This window comes from Scyliorhinus torazame, chromosome 3, assembly GCF_047496885.1.
Source record: "Scyliorhinus torazame isolate Kashiwa2021f chromosome 3, sScyTor2.1, whole genome shotgun sequence".
In the NCBI taxonomy this organism is placed as follows: Eukaryota; Metazoa; Chordata; class Chondrichthyes; order Carcharhiniformes; family Scyliorhinidae; genus Scyliorhinus; species Scyliorhinus torazame.
This window is the reverse complement of record NC_092709.1, coordinates 75217033-75239334: the sequence shown is the minus strand read 5'-3', so window position 1 is coordinate 75239334 and position 22302 is coordinate 75217033. Positions and strand designations below refer to the sequence as shown.

The following is a 22302-nucleotide window of genomic DNA, read 5'->3' as shown; positions in this document are numbered from 1 at the left end:
AACCCATCCAGTTCACAAATGAAGGAAATCTGCCATACCTGATCTGGCCAACATGTGACTCCAGACCCATGGCAATGTGGTTGACTCTTAACGGCCCTCAATTCAGGGGCAATTAGGAAAGGCAACAAATTACTAGTGATACCTGCATCCCAGGAAAGAATTAAGAGAAAAAATAAACAAGTCATCTCGCAGTCTAGCCATTTAGAAGTATTCCAATTCCATTGTGAGGAACAATGAAAATGAAATTTGACAGCATAGAATCTTCAAGTTCAGGAACAAACAGGATGAGCCAATCAGAATGGGCGAATTCACTGGGAATTGTTGACAGAAGGAATGGCAAACTACAAATTTACTTCAATAGCAATTACCTGAAGTAGATTTTGGAAAGAAAATATTTCAAGAATTGAGTACATGAGAAAATATCAGCACGATTCTCAAATGTAAAATGTTTTATTTTGTCAGGTTTCTAGTCATTGAACTTGAATGAAATGTGATCCATGTCATTCAATATTCCTTATGGGAAATACAACTTGTTGTGACTTTCCTTGGCTTTTACTTCAGCCCCAGAGGTATATCATAATGGTGTAAAATCACTGACAAAGATGAATGCAGTATCAGACTTTGAAAATTACCAGATGATTCAACCTGAAACCTAATGGCAGTTGCTTATTTGGAGTCATTGAGCTGATTGGTGACCATCACGAGTGAAAGTTTTAAACCTTAAAATAGGAAGCATTCAGCTGCTAGCCATGGGTCACTTCTAACACACAAGGAATGGTGATGGCAACACCTATATATTTAATGACCTGGCTCAATTCATACAGGTGAATCAGAGAAATTATCACTACGAAGACTGCTAAATAAATCTAGAATCACAAACTGACAAAAATGTAAGAAAACTGAAAGGGAGGTTCATGCAAAAACAATTGCGATCTTCTACAACCCTGAAGCATCAATACAAATTTCAGCAGATGCATTGTGACTAGAAGATGTGATTGGAAACTGAACTGTCTCAGAAGTATGACAATCAATAACAAAGTGACACATGCCATATTCATTGATTTGGACAGAGACAAGGTTTGTATTGCTTAAGAAAAGCAGTTATTTCACATTCTATACTTTTTCTCAAAGCTTCAATCCATTCACATATGGTCGTTTCTTTGACGTTGAGAAATATGACAAACCACCATTTCTGAAATCTTTGAGTGATTGTTTTTTGTGATGACATAGTATGATGGTCATGCTGCAGAACTATGAACTAGGAGGTGTCATGGACATATGGCAAAACACAAAATGTGGACCAGAATGCAAAAGCCAATGCAAAATCTCATGAGCATATTCAAGGTTAAATTGAGGTGTTTATTATGGGTCTGCCAGTTCCGCCCCATACCTGAAGACGACATGACAAAATACTCAATATTCCCTAAATTCAATTTATACCCCGTAAATGCCCCAAGTTTCCCTAGCAACCCCATTCTGTCCCTCACCAATGAGCCTGGGTCCAAAATGTACAACAGCAAATCATCTGCATTCAAAGACACCCTACGCTTCTCCCCCCCCCCCCCGCCCCCCCCACCCTTCACTATCCCCCTCCATAAGCCTGAACCCCTTGGCGCAATCGCCATGGGCTTGATCTTCAACGCAAAAAAGAGGGGGGACATGGGGCAGCCCTGCCTCGTTCCCTAGAATAGTGGAAAGTATTCCAACTGTGTCTCATTCATCCGCACACAAGCTGTCTGATCCTTGGATAACAATTTTATCCAAGCCGCAAACGTAGGCCCAACCTCAAACTTCTCCAGTACCGCAAACAAATAGCCCCACCCTGTCAAACGCTTTCTCCGCATCTAAAGCCACCACCACCTCTAACTCCCTCCGTTCTGTCAGAGAAAGCACCACATTCAGCAGGCACCGCAAGTTCAATTACCGCTGCCTGCCCTTAACGAACCCCGTCTGATCCTCCAGCCTCACCGCCAGTACCTTTGCCAATATCTTGGCATCCACATTCAGTAGAGAAATGGGCCTATATGACTCACACTCTACCGGATCCTTCTCCTTTGTTCGCTGATCCTCAAGTACACCGTATGCCGCCGTTCCAGTATCAACTGGTGGGTATCCAGATCCGGTATGGCCGCTAAAATCTTCCTCACAAACCAAGCATTGTCCCAGTTCGGGGCATACACGCTGAACAACACCACTAATCTCCCCTCCAATGCACCTGTCATATCACGTACCTGTCCCCTAGTCCACTACCACCATCTCCATCTGGAACCTCACATGTTTACCCACCAGTATCGCCACCTCCCATGTCCTACTTTGGAAGCCAGAATGGAAGACCTGGCTCACCCAGCCCTTCCTCAACCTCATCTGGTCCTGAACACTCCGATGGGACTCCTGTAACAGCACCATATCCGCTTGTAAGTCCTTCAAATCTTTAAATGCGAGAAAACACGCGCTCTCTTCACCGGGGGTCTCTCCACTCTCTCGCCCTTCCTATCTGCCATAACCATCCTTCCAGGCCCTGCCTCGTGGCCATGACCCAGCCCTGCCCTAGTCACTGTTTCCCCCTCCCCCACTTTCCTAGCAACCCATCTACCACTTCCTCTTGAAAACACCTCACTGAGTGTCGTCCCCATCCCCCCACCATTCACACCTCTCAGACCCATCTAAACCTTCCCATGCAGGTTCCAACGGTGCCCACCTCGCTCCCGTTCATTAGCCAACAATACATTTGCTAGCACGGCAGGCCCCGCTAGAGCCCCCTTCCCCACATCAAAAACAAAACCATACTACCCCCAATGCCGCCCTCACCCCTCCAAACCCCGTACTCTACATCCTATCAAAACTCCCACCAACCCTGAGTCCCAAACCACCCCGACCCAAATCTCCATTACCTCAACAAACAGAGTTCTCCATCACAACCATGCAAGACAAAGAGCATTACATAAGAGAAACAAGGAAAAAGTCATTCAAAAGCCATCAAAAGTCCAAATCCAGTCCAGTCCCAGGCCTTCTGCCTTCACAAAACGCCTTCGCTGCCATCTCGAAGTAATAGTCTTTGCCCTTGTGCGTAACCTGCAGCTTCGCTGGGTAGACGACACCAAACCGCACGTTGCGTTTGTACTGCGCCACCTTGGACCGCCTGAAAGGCGTCCGGCTCTTTGCCAGCTCCATCGTCAAGCCCTGGTGTATGCTTATACCCTTGCCTTCCCACTTCGGCTCGCACTTCTGCTTCGCCCACCTCAGCACCTTCTCCTTCACCTGGAAATTATGCAAACAGACGATCACCGCCTCGGTGGTTCATTCATCCTCAATCAGAGTGACCGGTGGGCCCTGTCCATACTGGGAATCAACTTCGCTAGCATATCGGCGAAATATTCTGGAGGCCTCTGGCCCTCCATCCCTCAGGCACACCCACTATCCTCAGGTTATGTCTTTGTGACCTGTTCTCCAGGTCTTCTACCTTGGCTCTCAGCCCACTGTTAATTTCTCCCACCTTCCGCAACTCCTCATCCATTGAAGTGAACTGGTCACTGTGTCGTGACAAAGCCTCCTCCATCGCTTTCATTTTCTCCCCTTGCTCCCGCACCGCCATTGAAGTTCTCACCAACTCCTCTCTCCCACCAGGGCAAGCGTCTCACCCACCCACGCCTTAAGCAAGGTCATCATCACCATCTGATGCTTTTCGAAATGCTTTGAAAAAAGCCTTTCAAACTCTCCAGCCATCATCTCCGCATCTTCTCCACCGTGATGAGCGTGGCCCCACCCAACGGGCTCTCTCCCTCACCATGCTCGGCAGAGGTCTTTCGCTCACTGCCTTCTTCCCTGAATTCTTCTTTCCAGTTTTTGACATTCTATAAATGCCTAAAGCTTTCCACCGCTCCTCACGGACAAAGCTTCCCCCCCAAATTGGGCTAAAAAGGCCAAAAAAGACTGCTCTGGTAGGAGCTACCAAACATGCGACCTCTACCTACATGCTGCAACCAGAGGTGCTGTTTTCAAGAAAGTTAACAGTACTAATATTTGTTCTGAAGTAATCACAAGTCTTTTGAGTTGATGAATTTAGAGACTTTCCCTAAACTACTGCTAAATGTCATATTTGCAATTATGTGGTCATTTAGCAGTTTACAAGAGAGAGATTGTAAGCTGCCAAATACTGCCGAGTGTCATTTTTTTAATAGCATTGATAGTTCAATGTTGGATTGTTGCGAAGGTTAAGAAAAACTCAACAAAGCAAATAGTGGGAAGCAAGAGGTTTCATTAAAAAGGTATTGGCCTATGTACATTGAAATACGTTTGTTGATGGAGCTGTCAATTGTGTTACAGCACAGCTGCTCAGTTCTCACATTCATCAAATAAAGTTTAGTTTGTTGCACCTCATGTTTTTTTTTCCTACATCTAAAATTGTTATATTCTTATTCCATTCCAAGAAAGATCTAAATTAATGTGAATTGAATTATTGCTTTTTACTACATTGCTGGCTTTGTACTTTCTGCGGCTTTATTATGACTGTGTATCCCTTCTCTAATCCCAATCCAGAATGGAATCACTCCACTACATGTAGCTTCCAAACGAGGAAATACCAATATGGTCAAACTGCTTTTGGATCGAGGAGCTCAGATTGATGCCAAGACAAGGGTGAGCTTTTGTTACTTAATGCAGCACTGCTACCGTTAAGATACCGTGCTTGTCCACTGCCATTGTTGTAGTCTATATTGAGAATTTGGGGCAGCATGGTGGCACAGTGGTTAGCATTGCTGCCTATGGCACTGAAGATCCAGTTTCGAATCCCAGCCCTGGGTCACTGTCCCTGTGGAGTTTGCACATTCTCACCGTGTTTGCGTGGGTTTTGCCCCCACAACCCAAAGATGTGCAGGGTAGGTAGATTGCCCACGCTAAATTGCCCCTTAATTGGAAAAAATGAATTGGGTACTCTAAATTTATTTTTAAAAAAAATATATATATATATATATATAGAGAGAGAGAATTTTCAACATAAGAGCAGATTCACTGGAGTTGGGCTTGAGAGCGTGCATCTAGAGGTCAGTATATCAACCAGCTGAATACTGTCAAGCATGCTGCACACACAGTGAAAAAACACTGATAAAAGAATGGAAATCAGTTTAAAGCTGCACATCATTGCTTTAAAGACTGTTCAAGGTCTGCTTTTGCAAACAAAAGAGTCTTTCACAAAAAGCCGTTGCGTGACAAAATTAAGGGAAGGTTAAGCTGAAAAGCATTTAAATACAATGCACAATATTTGAATTATTCTTCCAAAATGGCAGTGAGTTTTAAAGACCACTTGGTGCTCGAAATTTACATGCACCATGTCTGATTTCTGGGTGTAAAATGTGGGATAGAGGGAGCAATTTTCGACAGCCGTTTCCAATTCCACTGGAGGTTTGTCTAATTTGGCGGTCAGTGAACTCTGAGTGCTTGAAGTACCTACGTAAAATGGGCATTAAACACTTGAGTATATTAGTCAGAGGCCTCGCTGTTTCAGGAAACTCTGCTGCTAAACTATACATAAACTGGGAAATACTATTCAGTTTATGGTCTTACCTGAATGTGGATCCAGGAAAAGCAGAAGTCATGTTGGCAAAAAAGAGTCAACCTGGCAAGCTGCATCGAGATGCCTGATCATCATCCTCATAATTTTATTCTGACAAGAGTAGATCAATCGCACTTGTAGAACCCCCTGATTTTCATTCCACTGAATACAAGCAAATTACTTCCTTTTACTTCGGGAGTAAGCAATTGTGCATTGTATGTCAGCACAGCAAAAGAGCGCGAGCTCGCAGCATCTTATAATGAAACCTTTGTTTAAAGTTAACCTTTGTAAAATTAAAATATTAACACTGTAGTTACATATCTAATTTGATCAGAATTGCAAAGTAAACAAACAACCCTGTGATGTGAAGGCACTTCCCTTATATTGTCACTTTGATCTGTTTTTGGTACTTAAAACATTCATTTTCCACCTATCTGCACATTAGGGTTATTTTAACATGATATGTGGTTTACTTATATCCTTCATGTGCGTCTGGCTGATGTGATTTTGTTTTGACATTATTGGTGTCTCTTTTTCTTGCTTTAATCGCATTCCATGTGTTTACTATGGCTGTGGGTTTGTAGGGTATTGATGAGGTAGGTTTGCTGTTGCATGCCAGTCCTGTGAATTTAAAGGGGAAGACATCTGGCTCTTCCTCCTCCCTTCAAAATTCACACATTTCTCATCTTTGGTGGTGCCAGCTATCCTGTGAGACAGGCTAACAATGCGGGAGGAAAACTCAGTGTGAAAATTGCAATTGAAAAAAGTTCTACTGTTTGTCAGCTGTCATACCCTACTCTGCATATATATTGGCCAGTTAGTACATTAGCCTCATTGCTTTCATGTGCTATTAACTGTTTGTAAAGCGTTTAACAACTGAGACTACTCAAGAGCACACTTAGACGGTCAATGGCCATTACTACTGCTAGATCCTTACATACAGTGAGATGAGCTAAGAAAATTAGCTGACAGATATTACCATAAATGTACAGATTTCATCATGGAAGTATTCAAACGAAAACAAAACAGTTTTAAACCACTTAATTCCTAAGTATTTTATAAACCTGTATACATGGGGGTAATTTGAACCTAACTCGCTAGTTAGAAAATCTACAAGCTAAGTTGGAACACTGATTTTGAACAACTAGTATTCACTTCATTGGCTTCAATAAATTGGGCGGGTTGTAAAACCAGATTCCCAATGAGTGGCTTAGGTTAAAATTGCTCCAATTGTTATCTATGGGTTATAATAAAAGGTAACTTGTGTGATATATCTCTTTTGTTAAGTTATAAAGAAGAGCATTCTAATTAGGTTCTATCTTCCCCTTAGTAATATTGTGTTGTATTCTATTATTATATTGGGCCAAAATAAATAAGTTGCAAATATACTTGTAGTAATAAATGGGGCACTTTTTCCATCAAATTCAATATTTTCTATCAAGAGGAACTAGTTCATATTTTACTGCTTTTTTTTAGTGTTTAAGGTTCTGTTGGTAGGAAACTATTTACACTCCAAGATTTAATTTGTGGAAACCAAGATTGGATTCAGACTGATTAAAAATAATGTTAGGAGGCACAATGTGAAGAGTATGGCATGAGATCTAACATTGGATATAGTAAGGAAATGGTGCAGTAATTGAGTGTCATTTATATGACACCGATGGAATTTGGAACTTAGATTTGTACGTCATATACTAATTGATGAAGATCTTTAGTAAATTTTGAACTTGTTTGAAATTTACTGAGCCAAATCTATGGGGAAAACAAATTGCTTTATAAAAATCACCATTTTATAGCAATATTATTTAGACAGCAGCTAAATAAGTTATTGATCCAAAGGTCAGTGTAATAGTTTATTGATATGCGACAGGTACACTGTATTTGGAAATGTATAAATTCTATCAGTTGTAATGAACTAAAGACCATTTATAAATATCACAAATGATAATTTTTTGCCTTTCAAATTGAGCCTCATCAGTATTACTTTAGTTGAATATTTGTTTTCTGTACGCTGTCTATTATAATTATTTGTTGCTTTCATTGTTATGCCTGTGCCCACAAAGTGCTCACCTCAAGCAGATTATCCCATATAATTAATGCCACTGTTTCCATCACCAAATTATACATAAGCACTGAACTTTTCTTAATTAAAAACAAATATATCATTAACTTCATTGTTTTATGGTTCACCCCGTCATGAATTCCTGCTTTCAACCAATACTAACAATATTAAGGGACAGTCTAACACCTTCCTCTTTAAATATTAATATTCGACATACTCCAGCCGGTACTGCTGTATTGTGTATCAAACAATCCAGGAGCAAGAGAAAAATGGTTGCCATCCTTCCAGTAGTGCAACTTCAGAAACAAGTTAGTTTCCAATAGCACTTTTGGTAAAGATATGTAGCACTTTTGGTAAAGACATGTCCCATTCAATCAGAAGAACTAAATACATTTATATTATATGTATTAATAAGTAAAATACAACTCAAAGTTATTATACAATGGAGACAAAGCTAAAAAGTAAACTTAGGATCTAAAAGCACATTTAAGCTTGATAGATTATCATTATGAATCTCCTCTTTATATTTTGATTGCCAATATATTCATGGTCCCTTTTCTTCATATTGAATGGTGGAGCAGGCTCGACAGGCTATATAGTTGTCTTCTCCCATTTGATAGGTTCTTATGTTCTTTGAACTCTTCTGAAGTTTAATGTCATAATTTTAACCTTCGTACATCTGCCATGTTGTGATTATCCATTGACAGGGACGGCAGACTAAATTTGTCAGCAAAATCAATAGTGCATAGTCAAAATTTGGCAGTGAATTTTCTATTTCTAATAAGAGTTTTTTTTCCTAGTCACTTAAAACTTTAAGTGGGATTTCATATTTAAGGGAACAAATGTTACCAATTGATTTATCACAATAGTTTTTCTGGATTGCAAATTCCTTACTCTGCAAAAAGTACAGCTTGAACTAGTTATCTTGCAGTATGTGTTTTAAATGTGTTCTTCATTTCCAACAGGATGGCTTGACCCCACTTCACTGTGCAGCAAGGAGTGGACATGATGGAGCTGTAGAAATTCTGCTTGAGAGGGGAGCCCCAATGCTCGCCAGGACAAAGGTGGTTTAGTGCTCAGTGTTGCATAGTGTACAATTAGAGTATGTGTTTCATAGTAATACCAAATAAATGCATGATTTATTTGATAAAATCTGTGAATAACCTTAATTTTTGATCTTTTGAGATTGGGGAAAAGAAAGGGAGATTTGGCCATGATATGCTTGACCTGGGAATTCTTGATATTAACATTGGGTGCACTGAGAGTCCCTCAGCATGTTGTTAATACACACGCACACACACACACCCTACCTGATCCGACTTATAAAATATGATTAGAATATGACCAAAGGAATCTTTTCATGTATTTGTTTACATTTATGCACAGTGTATAAAATGAACATAACAATGTAGAGAATAGGAAGATAGCATTGCAGTTCACTTGACCAGTCCCGAAGTTTAGGAAATACATAACCCATGATATGATAACCATCATAGCAACTTTTAAAGGAGCAGTACTGCTATTTTGATGCTTTTGTGCAAGAAACACGTTCATGCCACTGCAAATGCTGTGCTGTATTGTAGTCCGAATCTGCACATTGCAGCATCTTGGGAACAGAGCAGGGAATAAAGCCAAATGAGCTTCTGGTTCTTGATTGATCCTTGAAGTGTCGGTATGCAGACGCCACATGATATGAGGATACAACAAACTTTGAAGGTACAAATGCTGCTCCTTTAAAAGGCAATAAGTCATTTATTTAGACAGATACAATGACAGTAGACAATTACACGAGTGATGTTTGACTTTTCCGAGCCTTCACAATCTTTCAGGGTGGCTCAGCAAATTGAAAGATTTTACTAATGGTTGTGTAGCTTAACACTGCTTAATGATTATGTCCATTAGAAAAGAGAGAGGTCGATTTGGACTTTGGACTAGTGACTGGTCAGTCAGCAGCTCTGCTAGTCGACCTCCTAAAGGTCAAAATTGACCCCAGCTGCTTCCTAATCTGAATCAACACCCACAGATAGGGTTGGGAGATTTTGTTTTAAATTGTAAAAATAATTTCTACTGACAGATTGAATCACTTTGTTGTATTGCTGTTTTTAACGCCACGCTCCTCCTGATGAGCATCAGGAAGGTGTGAAAAATTATTCTGATCTGTCATAACTTTGGCTAAAATCCTCAAGGTGCAATGTCTTTCACCATTTCTCCAGAGACTCCACCATTCTTCTGCCATAGTTGCGGTAAATCATTGGAGAACCTTTGGCATACATTATGCCCCGAGATCTTGAAATGACAGCAGTCCCTTAAATTGATAAATACTTTTCTGAAAACAAGCCAAAAATATTTCTTACTCCATGACAGTGAACACCTGCCACAGTAATTTATGTGACCCTTCTGCTGACCTATCCCTGTAATTTAAGCAGAAGATTAGCAGAAACCCTGAATGGTGGTGGGGGGGGGGGGGGGGGGGGCTACAGCTGTTTCCTCCCTTTCTTCAGAATTACTGCATCTGCCACAGAAAATGTGCTCTCAAAGTTATGACAGATGGTCAGGACCCCTTGTTTCCACCTCCAATTCCCTGCCCCAACCCAAACATTAACACAAATTCTGCCCCTAACTTGAGAGAAAGGTTGATGAATAATAATCTTCCTTTTGGTGTAAACAGAATGGTTTGTCACCCCTCCATATGGCTGCACAGGGAGATCACGTGGAATGTGTCAAGCATCTATTGCAGCATAAGGCACCCGTCGACGATGTCACACTTGACTATCTCACTGCTTTGCACGTCGCTGCTCACTGTGGGCACTACAGGGCCACCAAGCTTCTTCTGGACAAGAGAGCCAATCCCAATGCTCGGGCACTGGTAAATACAATTATAGAATTAGTTAAATTTGTTGTTGGATTGAACTATCAATGATATTGCATAAGAAGATTGACAAATCATTAATTTAGCTGTACCATCGTTCTGATTTATGTTGCACATACATTTATTATGACCAGAGGTTATAATTATCCACTCCATATCAGATTTTAAATTGCACAGTTTAATGGGAAGAAAATGGCACCAAGAAATGTTGCTTTTGCTGAGTTTTCTCTTGTGACCTGCCCTTGCCTACTTTTAGTTCTCCAAAGAACAACAAAAAGCTACCAGAGCCACTTGCACTTGATTTTGATCTTGCTATTAAGGGAATGCATAGTCCCTGTATTTGATCACAAGTACTGAAGCAAATTGAGAACTTAGTCCACATACAAACTTGGTCTTGTAGCACAGAGCAGTGCACTGACCTACAAGTCATCACATTACTTTATCAAGCACAAAATCTTAACTTGAGAACTTTTTCTTCTTTTAATTTTTCTTGCATTTAACCTGTTGTACATATTTTTATGGTGCAACTCAGGTTAAGGTCCTTTCTGTCAATAATTTTCATGGAAAAGTTCATGGTAACAGTAAAACAGATATTCATACCAGATATTTTGCTAGTATTAATGCTGGAGGAATGTTGTAGTAAGTGGAATCAAAAAGTGCCAGTTTTAAGAGTTTTTTGGATTGAATGTTATGGTACGTCCATCATAGTGACATTTATTGTTTACAGATTTTGGAGTTTTCTGCATTGGAACACTGCCTGCACTTCAGAAGCACTTAATTGGCTGTAAAGTGCTTTGGGGCAGATTGAGTGCCTTAAATAGACAATGATTGGCTATTTAAGGACCTCAAAAGGCCTAAGCGTGAGTAGGCTAGTGGGAGCCTTACCCAATCTCTGTATTATGCGTACCAAGTCATGGGTGGGTTGGAAGGCACTGGGCTAGCCACCCAATATATTTTACATGTCCCTTCAGCAAAAAACACGCTGATCACCTGGTCCATCAAACCAACCTGGAGTGTTGCTATATAAGTGAATAAATACATTTGAAAGAATATATTATTGTTATAAGGACACAATTATGTAACTGATGAAAGAGTTACATGAAAAGGGATTCTTTTTATTTGAACTATTCAACAGGATTACTCAGCTGGTGAAGTAATGTAAACCATTCAATTGGCTCAGGAACTATCTAATCTGAATTCCTGAGTTATACAATCCTTCCTTTACACATAACAGTTACAAATCAAAACCACTGAAAAAGCAAGCGAGGACTCCGAAGGACAGTAATCCCTTTTGAAATTAAAGCTGATGGTGTTTGTTAAACTGCCATTATTCATCCATAGTGGACCCCAAGGTTATTCTTCAGAAATCACACCATAGCACGTTAGTGTTACAAAAAATGTCATCAATATATGTTCTCCATTAAAAGCAAAACACTGCAGATGCTGGAAATCTGAACTACAAACAGGGAAATACTTAGCAGGTCAGACATTTGTCGATAGAGAAAAAGAGTTGACGGTAAAATCTGTTCTGATTAGTTCTGATTCGAGGCCATCGACGTGAAATGTTAACTAAGGCAAATTTTGCCGAAAAATGACAAAAGTGTCATTTCAAACACAAAAGCCAGAGCGATTCCCATTGGCTCGGCTGGTGCGAAATTGAGCGCAATCTTTTCACACTTAATGCAATAAATGAACCTCCACTTGAAACACGTCAAGTTGGAGTCCCCAGACGTCTGATTTGCCTGATGTGGGGCTCAGCTCTGCACTGCTATCAACTGCATTTTAATGGTCTCTCTGCACGCACCCCAGTCAAGCCAGGAGGATGGCAACGCAGAGACCTGCTCCTCGCTTCCTGGAGGGAGACCTGATCAGGCTTTTGGATTCCGTGGAGGAGAGTCGAGGCACCCTGTGCCCCTGTGTGGATAGGAGACTGAAAATCACGTGACTAATCCTGCCTGGGATGCGGTGCCTGCTGCAGTCAGTGCCAGCAGCCTGACAAGGAGGACCGGAGTCCAATGCTGAAAGAAAATGAATGGCCCCCTACAAGCTGCAGGGGTGAGTTCCCACCAGTCTCCTCCTGGCATCAGTTCTGCTTGTCAACCCTGAATATTACCAGTAATCCACTCACTGCCACCTTGCAGCCTCCCAACACTGCCAGCATCTTCCTCAGAACCCCCTGGCACCCCTCAGCACAACCCGTTCTGGTCTAGGCACAATGCTCATATATGCCACTTGCTGTAGACCCCCAACCTGCCAAGGGCCCGGTTCACAATGTCCTCTTTGTGTCCCCACAGGAGAAGATAACCAATAATAAAAGGGAGAAAGAGAAGATGGACAGGAGGATGCCAGAGTTAGGTCTCCTCTCCCCTCCCCTCCTTCGCCCCCCTCCCCCACCCCATGAGGAAAGGGAAATGGAGATTGCAGGAGGGGGCCAGGAGTGAGCCGTGACTGACATAGAGGTTGGTCTACACCAGAGAATAATGATCCACTTATTACGATCCCAGACAAGACCTCAATAGTGGCTAGGATACTGGATTAAAACACCAATATTTTAGTTTATTTTATAAGACTATGCGGAAAGAATGATTTGCTCCAGGAGCGATTGCATAAAAAATAGGGATTTGGTATTTTAAAACAAAACTTTATGATGAATACAATATTTTACACTTGAATGTTAGACCCAAAAAGAACAGCTTACAATTGTCCCTTAAACAATCCTGTTCAATTCCCCATTAAACAACAAGAAAAGAAACAGACCACTCTCAATCCATCTTAACATGGCACAGAGTAACACTTGTTTTAGAACAGATTTCTGGCTCCTGTTAGAACCCCTTAAGACTCTGGTTGAACGTCTTCAAATAGCTGTTTCAACTGGGTTGTTTCAACCTCTTTCTTGTCTTCAGTTAAGATTGCTCTGCTTTAACTATTATTACTCCTTTTAGAACTATCCTACTGGGAGAGAATTATATTTTTACTTCTGGTCAAAACAAAGATCAGGCTTCAACTCTCTCCAAACATTTCTCAAAACGTAACTCTAAAATCCTTAGCTCCACCCAGCATTAACATCAATTCCCCAAGCTGAAAAATAAATCACTTTTCCAGGCTCAAAGCACATTAGCTCCCCAGGGGCTTTCCCCAGTGAAACCACAGTGCATTAGCCCAGACTGAAAAACACATTCCTGTGGTCGATTTCACCTTCTGGCTCCTGAAAGCTCCCAGGCCCTGCAAAACCGGATTTTTAAAAAAAAAAAACATGACCACTGCAGTCAAACACACACTAACCCCAGGCTTTTAGCCCTTAAATTGCCCAATACGTAGAATCCAATATTCCTAAAATCCTGCATTTGTTACACACTGCGTCTTCATACATATGTCTATGTCCCTTGCCTTGTAGGATTACCATCTGATGAGGCCAGGCCATACGGAGTCACAGTCCTCCTGAAACCCTCAACAGCACCTCGGAAGAGAATCCGAGGATTAGAGCGAAGAGACGTCACATCCATCACCTGCATCACCCACCAGCGCAGGGACACACACCTCAGTGGGAGATCTTAGCAGACAGGCTTCAGGGTCGCTATCTGGTGAGCACCGCACAGCTGCTGATGAACATCTGATGGAGGCAGGAATGTCGCAGGGGTCAGGCAGTTGGAGATCTGTTGGATCCCAAGGAACAGTTGGACCTCAGCCAGATGCCACGCCTCTGCAATAGTTTCTCCCCTGAGCTGCTGAGATGCAAAGTCAGAGCCGGGAAATCCAGGAGGCGTTGTCGGTGACATTCCTGGAACTGTATGGACAACTGGAGGAGTCCCAAAACTTTCAGTAACAGGAGATGTTGATGGCATTGCGTGGCACCCAGGCCAACATTGCAAGGGTGGTGACCTCTGTGGAAAGTTAGGGCAAGATATCCAAGCCATGAGTGGTGGAGTCTAAATCATGGCTCAGTCTCTGAGGACCATGGCTGTGGGCCTCAGGACCATGGCCCAGACACTGAGGGCCATTGCGCAGGGGCTCCAAAGCTCCATATACAGAGGGCCATTGCTGAAGACTTCGACAGCATGGTGCGGACAATAGCCTCCAGGCTTGGCTTCTGGAGCTCACACCATCTGCCCCCGCATCCCATGGAATAACCCAGGGGCCCCCCGAGGGAAGAGGAAGTACTAGAGTACATTCTGTGGCCTTCCACCAAGGAGCACTGGCAGTCTGCAACCCTTCTGAATCCCCCCTTCCTAACACCAGCGCATCTCAGGGCAGCAGGCAGAACAGTTTGACATGGCAACACCAGTGACACCTGAAAGCCAGTCAGGCCCCTCCAGGTCCAGGCCATCCAGAGGATGATCAGCAAGGTTATCTCAGGGTGCAAGGTGCAGAAGGCAGCAGGCCATCTCCATCTCGGATGTACATCCTGGGTAACACCTAGGCGTAATGGTAATCTTGTGAAATTAAGGTGTTTTAGGAGCACAGAGTGGGCATGGGTGAAGTCAGACACTGTTAGTAAGGGAGTAGATAATATAGCACTGTAATGATTCACCATATTCAAGGATTTTGCACTTCAAAGCCGCAATGCCTCTGTCTTTAACCACTATCCCACAGGGGAGGGTACATCTCCCCATCTGAGCTCAGGTCCTGCTGCAGGCCCTCCAAGCAATACCAACAGTAAGACCTCACAGTAACAGACATCCTAGAATCACACCAAGCCTCCTAATCTGAGAAGCTGGATGCTATCAATCCCTGGTTCTCCTGGACTGTCACACCTAGGTCGACGTCTGTCATCCATCCTCCGAGTCCTCCTCATCAGAGGAAATGGCACATTCCTCCTCTTCCGCTACTGTGGACGGTTATGGAGAGGGCAGCAGACAACAACAATGTGAGAGACTATCTGGGGACTGTACTGAAGAGCACCGACAGAAGGGTCCAGGCAGCGGAATCGCATCATCAGCAGCTCTATGTGCCGCTCGATTACTGAATGGGTGACACTGTGAGCCACCGAAGGGTCTCCGCTTCAGTCTCAGGCCTCCACACTGGCATCATCAGCCAAGACCTCAATGGGTAGCCCTTGTCCTCCACGAGCCATCCCAACATCCTGGGATGGTCTTTGAAGACCCTGGAGATCTGTGATTGCCCCAGTGCGTAACTATCATGTACGCTTCCTGGATAGCATATACACACATGTGATTTTGAACCAGTGGTCACACACGGGATGACGGGCACTCCCTGATGTCAGGGTGCCCTTTTTAAAAATCGTGATAAATATATGTCAATGAAACAGACAAAAGCCGAAAGAAACTGACTGTGCCCCCCCCCCCTCCCCCACCCTAACAGCTGATGGTGATCAGCTCTTTAAAGTACAAAATAAATGGCTACCAATTTTTATAAAACCCCTCAATTGCACCCTTTAAGATGAATTTAACTTTCTTGAGATGTAAAAGCTCCATGAGATCCCCGAGCCATACTGAGGCACTGAGTGGAGAAGCTGACCTCCACCCCAATAGAATCTGCCTGCGAAAAATCAGCAAGGCACAGGCGAAGGCTATGACATCTGCCCCTTCTCCCATCGGCAGCTCCAGCAGGTCTGACACCCCGAATATGGGCCCTAAGGGACTGGGCGCCAAATCAATTAGTAGAATCACCGACATGGTGCTGAAGAGGAGACCCAAACCAGATCAGAACATGACCAGAACATGTGTACATGGTTGGTCGGGCCCTTCCCAAAATACTCACACTTGTCCTCCAATCCCAGAAACAGCCAACTCATCCTAGCTCTCGTTAGATGCACACTGTGCACCACCTTTAAGTCCAAGTCTCAAGCACGAAGATGCACCATTCACCCTTCGCAATGTTTCACACCACACCCCTTCCTCAATTCCACATCCAACTGCTACCCCTTAGCCTTAAACCCCTCAGCGACACAATATCCTTCTCCATGATCCTCCCGTGGATTCCCAATCCCTCCTCAGTCCCCGCAAGCGACAGAACTCTCTCCAGCAATGAAGATGGCGGCATTACCTCTCCCTCACAAAGTCACTACCTGCAGATACCGAAAGGTTTCTGACTGCGAGAACCCAAAGTTCTCTGACAACTCCTCCAAGCTCGCAAACCGACCCTTCAAACATAAATCTCTCATTCGTTCCACCCCCTTGTCCACCCAGCCTCCATATTTAGCATCTAATCTTGCCAGTCCGAACAAATGGTTTGCACATATCGGCACCAACTTCGACGTCGCCCCTAATTTAAAGTGTTGCTGAAATTGTCCCCATATCTTCAATGTGGCGACCACCACCGGGTTGCCCGAGTATTTCCCTGGGGAGAATAGAAGTGATGCCGTCAACAAAGCCCTCAGCCCCGACCCACTACATGAACCGGAGCGGGATTCTTCGACCCCCCGCCGGGTCGGAGAATCCCCTGGGGGGGGGGGGGGGGGGGGGCGGGGGGCGGGGGGGAGGGGCGGCGCGAATCCTGCCCCGTTGCCGGCTGCCGTATTCACTGCCGCCGGTCTTCAGGCGGGGGTGGGCCGTTGGCAGCGGCCCCCCTGGCAATTCTCCGGGCGCCAATGGACCGAGCGGCCGCCCATTTTTGGCCAGTCCCGCCGGCGTGGATTTGACATGGTCCCACACGGCGGGTTCTGGCAGGTTAATCGGCTGGGGCGGTCCTCGGGGGAGGGGAGGGGGGGTTGCGGGGGGATCCGACCCCGGGAGGATGGGCGTGGGGGGTCCGATCCCGAGGGGGGCCCACACGATGGCCTGGCCCGCGATCGGGGCCCACCGATCTGCAGGTGGGCCTGTGCCGTGGGGGCACTCCTTTCTTCCGCGCCGGCCCCTGTAGGGCTCCGCCATGGCCGGCGCGGAGAAGAGAGCCCCCGCGCATGCGCCATAACACGCCGACGTATCCGCGGGATCACGCCGGCCCTTTGGCATGGCTGGCGCACCACCAACCCCTCCGGCGTCCACCTAGCCCCCAGAAGTTCGGAGAATTCCACATTTTCGGGGGCTGTTAATGCTTGAGTGGTTCGCGCCGGTTTTCCTGCCGGCGTGGGGACTTAGTCCCCGGAAAGGGGAATCCCACCCCTGATTTCATTTTTACCCAAACTGCCTTCTGATCCCTGCATCAGCCCAACACCTTCTCTGCATTCGCCGCCCAATAGTAGTAAATCAGGCCCAGCAAAGCCAAGCCTTTTGACTGCCTGCCGCTTTGTAGAACCGTTTTCCGAATCCTGGCTATTTTGCCCACCCAAATGAAGGAAGAGATCATTCTCTACACCCCCCACAATGAATGCTTTTGGCAGAAAAAACGGTAGACATTGGAGTAGAAACAGAAAATGCGGTAGGATGTTCATCTTCACCGATTGAACTCAGCCTGCCAGCTGTAGAGGGAGGCTGTCCCATCTCTGTAAATCGGCCGTAACCCTACTCACCAGGCTCGTAAAGTTCAATTTCCGAAGCCGGGCCAAATCCAGAATCACCTGGACCCCTAAATACCCGAAGTGAGTCCCCGTTGAAGGAACGCAACACCCCCAGATTAGCACCCTTCCCTGGTGGATAAACCAAAAAACACTCCCCTTTCTCCAACTTCAATTTATGTCCTGAGAGAGCCCCACATCCCTTCAACAACCCCATTATGGGAACAGGACTGGGATAAACAATAAAAGATAAAGAGTGCACAGGGACACCCTATGCTCCCCCCCCCCCCCCCCCCACCCCCACCCACCACCACCTCACTATCCCCCTCCACTTATCCGAATTCCTCAACATGATGACCAAAGACTCAAATCACCAACACGAAAAGGAGGGGGAACATAGGACTGCCCTGCCTCGTTCCCCTGTGCAACTGAGAGTATCTCAAATTCAAATTATTCATATGGACAATGGTCTTGGGTTCCTTACATAGCAACCTGACCCACGACACAAACTTGGAGCTTATCCCAAGCCACTGCAACAACTATCAAAAGCCTTTAATCATAGAATCCCTACAGTGCAGAAAGAGACAAGTCTCCATCCATCCATCCATCAAGTCTGTGCTGACCCTTTGAAAGAGCACCCTACCTAAGTCCACCCCCTTCCCCTATCCCCTGACCTCATCTAACATGCACATCTTTGGACACAAGGGGCAATTCATCATGGCCAATCCACCTAACTGGCGCATCTTTGAACTGTGGGAGGAAACCGGAGCACTGCAGGAAGCCCTTGAATACATGGGGAGAGCGTGTAAACTCCACATGGACAGTCACCCAAGGCTGGAATTGAACCTGGGTTCCTGGTGCTATGAGGCAGCAGTGCTAACCACTGTGGCACCCCTTCAGTATCACACCACAATATCCTCCTGTTCCTCCCTTCTGACGGGGATAATACCACATTCAACAGGCACAGCACATTAGAGGACAAACGCTTACCCTTTACGAACGTTTGGTCCTCATTAACAACCTGAGGGAGACACTCCTCCAACCTGAGCACCAAAAACTTGGCATCAACATTCAATAAAAAGATCGTTCGGTTTGACCCACACTCCACTGGGTCTATATCTTTCTTTAATAGAAGTGAGATGGATGCCTGAATCATCATCTCTGAGAGCAACCTCCCGCATTACTGAATCTTCAAACATCTCCACCAATAACAGTACCAGCCGGTCAGCGAGCATTTTGTAAAGTTCCACCAGGAATCCATCCAGCCTCGGTCCCTTGTCAGTCTGCATTCTCCCTCTAGGTTCGGACTTCCTCATCCCCTAGTGGCTCCTCCAACCCCACCTATCTTCCTCCTCTACTGTGGGACACTCCAATCCCTCCAAAAATGCTGCCGTATCTGACTCATCCCCAGGTGGCTCCAACCTATACAACGTTTTGTAGAACACCTAGAAATCCCATTCACCTTACCCGATGCAGACACCAGCCCACCTCTCCTATCCCGAACCTGAAGGATCTCCCTGGAGGTTACCTGCTGCCTCAGCTAGCCGGCCAACAAACGACTGGCCATCTCCCCATATTCATGCTTTGCCCGCTGCAGCTGGCGCACTACCTTATGTATGGACTGCGTCCGCAGTTTCTTCTTGCTGGCCACAGCTCTGGGGTGGGGTCATCCAAATACTTGTCATCCACTCCAGAATTTCATCCACCAGCTGTTGCCGTTCCTCCCTTGCATCCCTATCGACCTGCGCCTTATGCAAGATTATCTCTCCTCTCACCATCGCTTTTAAGGCCTCCCATAATACAGAAGGCGAGGCCTCCCCATTTTTACTGAAACTCACATATTCAATAATCATCCTTTACATCTTCACAGAGAATCCCAAATCCACTAAAAGCCCCATATCTAAACATCCAAAAATGTGCAGCTTAGGTAGATTGGACATGCTAAATTGCTCCCAAGTGTCCAAAGATTAGGCGGGGTTACGGGGATGGGGTTGGGCCTAGGTAGGGTGCTCTTTCGGAGGGTTGGTGCAGATTCGATGAGCCGACTGGCCTCCATCTGCACTGTAGGGATTCTATGAGAAACTCCACGCCAGACTCTGAGCTGGCCACCCTTCCTCCCCCCAGGTGATGCCACGGTGCTCGGTGAAATGCATGCCGTTGATGGCCCCCTGGACCAGAGTACCCGCCGAGTCCCGCCGGCGTCGGTCACGTGTGGTCCTACCCGGCGGGACTTCGGCCTTCTGGCTGCGGGAGCCATCCTGGTGGGGGGGGAGGGGGGCCCTCCACGTTGACCAGGCCAGCGATCGGGGGTTACCGTATCGGTGGGCGGGCTAATTCCGGGGGGGCCTATGTTCCTCCGTCCCAGGCCCCTGTAGGCCTCCGCCATGTTGCGTGGGAGTCGGCACTGAGACGGCAACTCACGCGCATGCGCGGACCCACGCCAGCCGTGACGCGCATGCGCGGACCTGCGCCGGCCGTGGCACCCAGGCGCAGACCCACGCCGGCCATGCTGGGGCCCGTATCAGCAGCAGGAGCTGCGTGAAGCGCTCCAGTGCCGTGCTGGCCCACTGTGGATTGGGGATCGCTGGTCCTAGCGGCCAGATGACGCCGTTGTAAACGCCGGAGTGTTTTACGACGGCGTCAACACTCTGCCGCTAAAACTGAGAATCCCGTCCATGGTGTCCGAAGTTCGTTCAAGGACAGGCGGGCCTTTTACACCGGGGTCTCCTTCTCCACTGTCTTCTGCTCCCCTCGTCACCCTGATGGGCAGCAGGAATCTGAGCCTGACCAGAAACACCCTGTTCTTCTGCCACAGGCTCAAGTTTGGGTTGGCCTTGTCGGAGTCCGTGACGTCTGTCAGTCTCCAGAGAAGTAATCAGGATGATCTCCAGCTACACTGGCTTCATCTCGATACTAAATAATCTGTGAGGAATGGGAAAAGGAGGGAGAGAGACAGTCCATTAGATCATTCATCCCACAACCCTTAATCCCTCCCAACACCCCTGGTCCTCATGACCCCGGAGCTGACAACCCTACACCGTCTCCGATGGCCAGCACCACTTCTATTAGCTGCTGCCCATGACACATCGTCGCTTCAACGGCCACAGTCACTACCCAACTGCCAATGTCCTTATAGTCACCAAAGTGCTCCCATCTGGTTGTCCCGTCCCTTCATATCAGCAGCAATGGGGTCCAACACTTGTTGCGGTACATAGATGCCCATTTGAACCTTGACGGGTATTGAATCCCCCTGATGCGAGGCATTATCCTCTTCCCCTCGATGCCCGGCACCCAACCTTCAACCATTGACACGTAATAATTCAGTCTCTATCCATGACTTGGAGAATGAGAGCAGCTGAGAGTGGTGAAGGATAAATGCTGATGGCCAGTTGGTTGGGCAAGCATGACTCACAGAAATGTAAGAGGCACAAGAACTCTCAGAGGCAGGGAAGGGCAACACTGATGGGCACCATGGATACTCAAGGCTGGACATCCCATGATCTTATTGCTCTTGTGGCTTTACATGTAACATACCTGGGCAGCCACTGCGTGACATATGCTTTTACACCCAACGGCGCGTCCCATATTGCAATTCTCCCCCCATTCCCAAAAGCATTACTGTCGTGTCTTTGCTCTCCAGGTTAAATGCAGCCAGTCCCTTAGGATGGAAGCTTATAGTCTTATTACTCCATTCTGCCAAAATCAGGAGCCCACATCCCCTAGGTCATTGGGGACCAAAATCTGGGAGATTCTGCTCAGCTCTCTGGCACTACAACCTGAAAATTAAACAGCGGCTGCGAGAAGGTCACCATTTAAGAACCCTGTTTGGATGCCACAGATCTATGTCATAATGGAGAATAAAAAGCTCATTGAAAAAAACTGCACGGTAGCACAGTGGTTAGCACTGCTGTTTCACGGCACCTAGGACCCAGTTTCGATCCCGGCCCCAGGTTAGATCCCGGCCCCGGGTCACTGTCCATGTGGAGTTTGCTCATTCTCCCCGTGTCTGCGTGGGTCTCGCCCCACAACCCAAAAGATGTGCACTGTAGGTGGATTGACCATGCTAAATTGCCCATTAATTGTGACAAAAAAAGAGTTGTGTTCTCTAAATTTTTTTTTTTTTTAAAGAAAAAAATGAGTTCAGCCAGGCCCCAGGTGTGCAATCGAATCCCAGTGGCTTGTAAAAGTTAATTGGGCGTGAATTGGAATATAAACATGTGATAAAAGCAGGCATACTTCAACAGTGAAACTACAGAGCTTATTGAAACTACTAGGTGTGTGCAATGGAATATAAACAAGTACAAAGAGATAAAAGCAGGCATACTGCATCAATGAAACTACAGAGCCCATTGGAGCTTAAAGAGTGTGAAAGACCTTTCCCAGAGGCAAACTGCAGACTGGCTCTGTCCTGTGAGAGGATTTTAGGCAGA

At 45.7% G+C, this 22302-nt stretch overlaps 1 protein-coding gene across 27 annotated transcripts in view; it reads left to right on the top strand.

Moving 5' to 3' along the window:
* ank2b (ankyrin 2b, neuronal) overlaps window positions 1–22302 on the top strand; it is a 1300297-nt gene that overhangs the window by 986829 nt on the left and 291166 nt on the right. For all 27 annotated transcript variants that reach the window (XM_072495860.1, XM_072495874.1, XM_072495872.1 and 24 more), the window contains 3 exons: window positions 4537–4635; window positions 8576–8674; window positions 10279–10476. In XM_072495860.1, coding sequence (XP_072351961.1) covers window positions 4537–4635; window positions 8576–8674; window positions 10279–10476 — 396 coding nt within the window. The remainder of the gene's footprint in view (window positions 1–4536; window positions 4636–8575; window positions 8675–10278; window positions 10477–22302) is intronic.